General features: G+C 39.4%; 2 protein-coding genes across 2 annotated transcripts in view; both read left to right on the top strand.

Annotated features, from left to right (window-relative positions):
• LOC107689463 (costars family protein ABRACL-like) overlaps positions 1 to 1,585 on the top strand; it is a 3,796-nt gene extending 2,211 nt beyond the window's left edge. Inside the window, exon 3 of the mRNA XM_016487458.1 lies at positions 542 to 1,585. Within this exon, the coding sequence (XP_016342944.1) occupies positions 542 to 726 (185 nt within the window). The 3' untranslated portion in view covers positions 727 to 1,585. The remainder of the gene's footprint in view (positions 1 to 541) is intronic.
• A 639-nt stretch (positions 1,586 to 2,224) lies between these two features.
• LOC107689451 (headcase protein homolog) lies at positions 2,225 to 7,234 on the top strand. Its single transcript, XM_016487441.1, has 4 exons — positions 2,225 to 2,646; positions 4,181 to 5,293; positions 6,538 to 6,692; positions 6,794 to 7,234. The coding sequence occupies exons 1-4, from the start codon at positions 2,490 to 2,492 to the stop codon at positions 6,956 to 6,958; spliced, it is 1,590 nt and encodes a 529-aa protein (XP_016342927.1). The 5' UTR covers positions 2,225 to 2,489; the 3' UTR covers positions 6,959 to 7,234.
• The last annotated feature ends 221 nt before the right edge of the window (positions 7,235 to 7,455 follow it).

The following is a 7,455-nucleotide window of genomic DNA, read 5'->3' as shown; positions in this document are numbered from 1 at the left end:
CTATCTATCTATCTATCAGTCATCTATCTATCTATCTATCTATCTATCTATCTATCTATCTATCTATCTATCAGTCTTCAGTGTCACATGATCCTTCAGAAATCATTCTAATATACTTTAATATATTGTATATTATATAACCTGTTGAAATCTACGTTCATTCACATGTATGTACTTTGAGATGTTTAAGATGGCTTTACACATCATAATTTACTAACAATGCAGGTCTTGATGCTTCTTTAGATGAGGAGTTCTGGATAAATAGGAGCAGTACTGTTCATTCTGAAATTTCAAGCGTTATATCAGAAGTGCACGTTTACTTTCTATTAGTTGACATACTGCACTGTACTCTCAATACTCTACGGTATTTACTCAAACCAGGCTAATGATTCCTCATACTGCTTCGCTTTTGAGATTTGCTAACACTTATTCTATATTGTTTTGGTGCTTTATTAAGTACATACAGTAAATGTTAATTGGATATTCAGGGTTGTTATTGATGATGATTTAGAGCGAACCCTGACCATTCTCACTGTCTCAGACGCAGATGGGAAGATCAGTGTCAAATTTGGAGTCTTGTTTAATGATGACCAATGCGCCAACCTCTTTGAAGCTCTGGTTGGAACGCTGAAAGCGGCCAAGCGAAAGAAGGTCATCGCATTCGAAGGCGAGCTCTTACTGCAAGGAGTTCACGACAACGTTGATGTCATATTACTGCGGGACTGAATCTACAGTCTTTTCTAAACTCAAGTAAAAAGTACAAATGTGTTTTTGACATGTCATTGCTACATTTTTGATATGGAAATATATACTTGAGAATGTAACATTTTTGTATACTGGATTGGAATATTTTTATACAGCAACTTTTTCTCTCTCAGGGGAGTGATCTGCACAGTTTGTTTTTTTTAAATGTAGCAATCTTCCTTGTTCAGTCAGCTCAACAGCTAACAATTATAGTGTGCATGATCATGTTACTGGTTTTCTGGGATTGAATGAATTCATCAAATGCTGTTTTCAACCTAACGGAAATGAATATCCACGCAGGTTAATATCAGTTTTACAGAATATACCTCTGATGTCCTATTCTGACTGTATTGATTGTAGACTGCTTAATTGCTGTCTTTTACTGTAATCATGAGGTTGTTTGTTTGCAGTACCATTACTGTGAAATTATTCATGGTCATTCAGGTTATATGTGCTATAACATCTCAAAGGCTGATAAACATAAATAGTAAGTAACATTTATCTGCTGTATGATTTTCTGGAATTAAATGTAAAAAAAAAAAAAACAAGTTCAACAAATCATCTGAACTGTTCCAGTGTGATATTCTGTTTTATAAAGCTCTTGCAAAAACATCCCCACATTGTACTTGTGCTGTTCTTGTTATTTATGTCTGTACAAATGTTATAAGGCTCCCAATGGTGTAGTTTGTGCCATTTCAAGCTCAGGAAGACCTTAGCGTGAGCAGCAATATGAAATAAAGACTTCAACAATTAAATAGAGGGGAGTATGCTTATAACTTTGTACTGGGTCATTAAATGGATTATGACAGTGGGGGAAAAATAAAAATCGACTGCAGAGTAAGCTTTTAATGTTCTTTTTTTAAAGATAAATGTATGAATCTCTACAGCATCTGTTCCTCAACATTTAGAACTGACTTCAAACTTCCAGTTTTTAGTGTGGATTTGGATTTCTGTGTTGCTGTCTTTCTTGTGATGCTTCATCTGCTTCTCAAATGGCTGGAGACATTGCAATAAACTGTTATATAAATACAAGAACTGGAGACACTTTTTTCTTATCTTTCAAATTTATGACTGTTTTTGTCTTTGAATGAATGAGCCCAGTTAAAATGTACAGATTTAGAATTTTTGAAAGGCATTTGTACCTAAAATGGTTCTTTGGAGGACTGGGAAAAAGTTCTTCTTTAGTATAATTTACAACAAGGTTCCAGATGGCACAGCTTCTCTAAAGCACATAAAAGGTTCTATGTGAAACTTAAAATGGGTCTCCAATGAAGTGTGGCTGAAAAAACATTTTAGGTTATTGATTTAAAAAAAATATATCGAATAGCAAAATGAAGGTCTTATCTCGTTAACAGCATGCTTATCACTTGTAAAGCCATATGTGGCAAAGCACGTATGACTTAAATCATTTTAGCAGTGTGTCGATTATTTGCTCGGGACTCCCTCTTAGGTCTGTGCTATTAATAACTGAGCTCCGGGTCTGGATCAGAGATGGAGGCGGGGCCAGAGGAACATTCTCTCTTCAGAGCAGGAATCAAAACAAGAGAGGGACACGCCTTCTTCATGGTGTACCTCTGCTGTCAAGACTGCCTGCACAAATCTGGAGGATGATGATCGAACTGTAACATCTGCATCCCCCGTGCATTCCGATTCGCATTGGATTCGTCAAGCACCCTCGACATGATATCCGCACAAATTCTCGGTGGCTGTCGCTGACAGGCTGCATTCATACTGAGCGCACCATCATGCCCAACCAAAAAAGCAACAAGGGGAAGAGAAATAAACGCACGAACAGTAGCGGGGACGAGCAAGAAAATGGAGCCTCTGCGTCTGCGGTTACAGGAGGAACTGCCTCGGTGTTGACTGGAGCGACAGCGGGTCCGCCGAGCGACAATAGAAGCGGTAAGTTAAGAAGAACGTCACTTCAGTGAATGTTTCCCTGAACGAGCGTTACCTTCCTTTTAAACGTTCTCTCACTTGCAGCAACTTGTTTTGTTCCGCGTCATCACCCTCAGAATTGTTACGACATTGCCTGGAGATTTCCGTGTTTTCACTTATCGTTCTGCACAAGGTGGTTGCGTAGGCCTTGTTCAAGGGTAGATGCACTTGGCAAGGAGTTGCATGTGATTTGGAGATCAGTGTTGTGTAATGACAGGTCGTGTCACCCTAATGATGTGCAGTTAGAGTGTTTAATAATGCATAGAATGGCTTTGGCTCTTGAGGTAATGGAAGTGGTATCTATCTTTGAGTGGCAGCTATGAATAATGGAATATTTGCAGCAAGAGCTGTTGAATATTAGGGCACAGGTAATATTTAGTACTACACGGCATGATTATTACTATTCATTGACCGATAACTCCAGTAGGTTTTAGACAAATTGTATGTCTTCACCGTGAACAAAAATAGTTCCGAAAACTTTTGCTGGTCACTAGTGCTGCATAAAAAAATCTGGACTGGAACCGTTTTTCTGAGTGGAGCGGATCGACAGGGCTGTTCCTAAATGCTAAAAAATTAGAAAGTGCTTTAATCACCTGACTCCACTCCATGTTTTCACTTTAACACGCTCAGTGAGAGAAACCCAGTCAGAGCGATTATTGAGCCAGATAAAAAAAAGAAACATTTTTTGTTGCCGCAGCTGAATTTATACAACTTTGCTTAAGTGCATGAGAGAAAACACATTGACATTTGTCACTCTCTACTTACATAGTCTGGATTGAAATGTAGTGAACAATCAGAATTCACACAGGAAAAAGCAGCGCTGTCCAATCAAATTTGAGGAATGAGGCTCTCTGTTGTATAATTGTCTTTCCCTTTCTCTCATGAGACACACATTCAGACCATTCACAGCAGTGTTGCTAATATTTGTTCTTTTTGAGTGGGATTCGCATCCACAGAGTTATCATAAATGGAAGTGATGTACTGACATTGAACATTCTGCCCAGTGAAGCTGCATGAATCACACTGTCTATAAATAGATGTCCCTTCATGAATTTGGTGAAGGTTTGCTTTATTCAAATGTTTCTCATGTTAATTTTCGGGTTTACTTTTTAATTCAGTCATTAATTTTTACATTAGTATACAAAACATTGAACCCCATGCAAAATAACATTAATTTATTTAATTACTATTTTTTAGTGTATAAGGCATTGTAATCTGCATTACATATATTTTACCTTAAAGGAGCAGTTCACCCAGAAATTTAAATGATGTTGTTCCAAGCTCAATTTTTTTTCTGTGACACAAAAGATGTTAGCCTTAGTCACCGTTCACTTTCATTTCATCTTCTTTTCACCTACAATGAAAGTGAATCATTCTAACATTTCTTTTTCTGTTCCACTGAGGAAAGAAAGTCAAACAGGTTTAAATGATGAAAGAATTGTCATGTGAGCTATTCTCTTGCATTAAGCCTAAATTAATATATCATTGTGTTTGGCAGAGGCTCCATGTGCCACCCCATTAGTGTGCAGTCTGGGCCGTCCCGTTGACCTTGAGAAGGACGACTACCAGCGTGTGGTGTGCAACAGTGAAATCTGCCCCTACAGCAATTGGATGCACCTGCAGTGCTTCTATGAGTGGGAGAGCAGCATCCTGGTGCAGTTCAACTGCATCGGCCGGGCCCGCAGCTGGAACGAGAAGCAGTGCCGACAAAACATGTGGACCAAAAAGGGCTACGATCTGGCCTTCCGCTTCTGCTCCTGCCGCTGTGGCCAGGGACACCTGAAAAAAGACACAGACTGGTACCAGGTGAAACGCATGCAGGACGAGCGCAAGAAAAAGGTACCGGAGAAAGGGAGCGGGAAGCCCAGCAGTTCTGCCTGCGTAGGTGGTGCATGCGGCGGAGGTGGTCCGGAAGCTGCCGATGAGCCCAAGAAAGGGAAATCATCTGCAAGCCATAAGCTAGCGCACCGCGGCTCCAGTCAGGAACTGTCTCGCAGACAATCGGCAGATTGGCAGAACTGTCTGGAGAGGTGTCACGCTGGTCTTCCCAATGCCGCCAGCGGGGTTTCCCACGGGCTTCTCTCCCCTTGCGAATCCCCCGCTCAGTCCCCTCCGTCGGTCTTCTCCTCCTTCTGCCCCCAGTCCCTCGGTGGCCCGCGGAGTTCGAGGCACCTGGGCGAGTTTCTTAAGAACGCGGTTCATATGGAAGGCCACAGGAAGCATTTGCTGTCCGGAGGTGGGGTGGCACATGGCGGGGCTCAATTTGAGCAGGGAGCCACCAACATGTGCCTCCCTCGGCTTTCTCCCGGAGACAACTCTGTGCAGTTCTTGAGGAGGCTGGATCTTTCTGAGCTGCTCACGCACGTTCCACGCCACAAGCTCAACACCTATCATGTGCGAATGGAGGACGATGCCCAGGCCGGGCAGGGAGAGGACCTCAGGAAGTTCATCCTCTCTGCGCTCAGTGCGAGTCACCGCAATGTGGTGAACTGTGCCCTCTGCCATCACACCCTGCCCATCTTTGAGCAGTTCCCTTTAGTGGATGGAACGCTGTTCCTGAGCCCTTCACGCCATGATGAGATTGAGTATGATGTACCTTGCCATTTACAAGGTGAGCGAATCCACTATTCACACTCAAAAGGGGCTGGTTCTCATTTACTTTTCATATAAAAAAAAATATTAGTGTGGAAAGTGTTATTGTGCATCAGTGTTCCATATATTTCTACAGTTTATTCTGCATCAGAAAAATTTCTCAGCTCACAAGTTTTACAGAGTTCAAATTAAATTCTGTTTAAATTCAATTACATTTTTGTTGATTTAAACAAATTTCAGTGAATGCAAACATCCTAAATGATTTCAAGTATGAACGTTGTTGTGTTATTTTAAGCTTGCTCAGTCACTTTAATAACATCAGTGCTTAAGACAAATCACTTACATTTATTCATTTGGCAGGTGTGCCTTTTTGTGCAATTTTGTCACTATCAAATTTATGACATCACTTTTATATTTATTTAATATTAAGCAAAAATATACATTAGGGATTCACAATACATACGCTCCGTATCGGTAGCTTGACAATATTTATTTATTTTCCATCATTATTGGTTAGATTTAGATTACTTTTGCCATCTTCTAACACTCATTTAAAGGTAACCTTTTAAAACCCTAATAATTCAATAACATTAAGTGAAATCTTACACTAATCTCATAATGAATTATGAATTGTATTTATTTTTTATTGTAAATTGTATAGAATTTAATATTTCCCATTTCTGTGGTTAGCAAATTTTTAGTATCGATGTTTTTAAAGTAGTGAAGTTATCAATATCCCTAAAACAAAAATATCAGTTATTGCCTTGTTTTTAGTCTTGGTTTACATTGTCATTTTTTTCATAGAGTCTCTTTTGCCCTGGTTAGAAAAAAGTTTGTTGACTTTTTTGGAACATTGCAGGCTCACTGTTAATGGTTGATATAGCAAGAACAGCAAAAACTTTTCCATTCCCAGCTTTTCCATTTTTATTAAATAACACTGAGCTGAGACAGTTCATACACTGTGCATGATAATAATTTTACCACAGCAAAAACAATTCAAGCACCATTAAGTAGCATTTGAGAATGAAATATGACTGTCGTTGAAGACTAAATCAAGGTTTTGAGCAAAGAACCAAAAACATAAATTACTTTGAGTTGATTGGGAATAGAGCGAATCCTTTTCTTCTTCTAATAAAGAAGCAAAGCAGCTGTGACCGATAATAATGCTTTGATCATGGCATATCATTAAAACCCATTAGAATATATTTTCATTAATTAGAGTCTAATTGCAGTTGAAAAGGGTTTTCTGTTTATGTTCTAAAGGGAGGCTGATGCACCTTTATGCCATCTGTGTGGACTGCCTGGAAGGAGTGCACAAAATCGTGTGTATAAAGTGCAAATCCAGGTGGGATGGAAGCTGGCACCAGCTGGGCACAATGTACACATATGACATACTGGCTGCATCACCATGCTGCCAGGTAATCAGTTTGTTTGTGCTCATAAATTATATACTTTATAGTTATATATATAAATAGCTAAAGTTCTGTTTTAAATGCGCTACAACTCTCTGTCTGCCTAGGCCCGGCTGAACTGCAAGCATTGTGGGAAACCTGTCATAGATGTACGTGTGGGCATGCAGTATTTCTCTGAGTACAGCAATGTACAGCAGTGTCCTCACTGTGGCAATCTGGACTATCACTTTGTAAAGCCATTCTCCTCGTTCAAAGTTCTCGAAGCTTATTGACAAAAGTTGCATTTGCATGCTAGTATTTTCCCCTGTTTTTTCTATTGATAGAATTACTTATTTTGGGCTCTTGTCGACACTTTGTGTGGAATTAGGAACAAAATAGAAAGAATCAAAGCATATGATGCTGATCGACGGAGAGCGTGTCTTTTATTAAGGGAAAGAGGGTGTGCTTTTGCATATATTCTAACGCCATCCTTGAAATGTTTGAGCTTGCATTTAAAAAACAAAGCAACAATACTGTGACAAGTGAATGTATCTCTGTATGCCAAATTTGCTCTTTTATACAAGAAAACAATAAAATACATAAAAGGATACTTCCTTTCTCAGAGTAATTATTAATTATTCCACGGCTTGGTCAGTTATTTTTTTTATCTCAATCTCATCCGCTCAGGGCCTGACTACATAATTCCCGTTTTCCATATCAAATAGCAATGCTCAATGAACATCATTATTGCAGATGAAGCAGCTTCTTTGATAAAATAATGAGAAGGCTC

Source organism: Sinocyclocheilus anshuiensis, unplaced genomic scaffold (genome assembly GCF_001515605.1).
Source record: "Sinocyclocheilus anshuiensis isolate Anshui unplaced genomic scaffold, SAMN03320099.WGS_v1.1 scaffold1480, whole genome shotgun sequence".
NCBI lineage: Eukaryota > Metazoa > Chordata > Actinopteri > Cypriniformes > Cyprinidae > Sinocyclocheilus > Sinocyclocheilus anshuiensis.
Note: the sequence above shows the minus strand (reverse complement) of the source record. Positions and strands in the feature narration are given on the sequence as shown.

What these genes read in the sequence shown, in the direction of transcription:
- LOC107689451 (XM_016487441.1), top strand. Translation starts at nt 2,490, where the DNA reads ATGCCCAACCAAAAAAGCAACAAGGGGAAGAGAAATAAACGCACGAAC. An exon ending in TGTACCTTGCCATTTACAAG is followed by an intron (nt 5,294 to 6,537) that starts GTGAGCGAATCC and finishes TATGTTCTAAAG; the next exon opens with GGAGGCTGATGCACCTTTAT. An exon ending in CTGCATCACCATGCTGCCAG is followed by an intron (nt 6,693 to 6,793) that starts GTAATCAGTTTG and finishes CTGTCTGCCTAG; the next exon opens with GCCCGGCTGAACTGCAAGCA.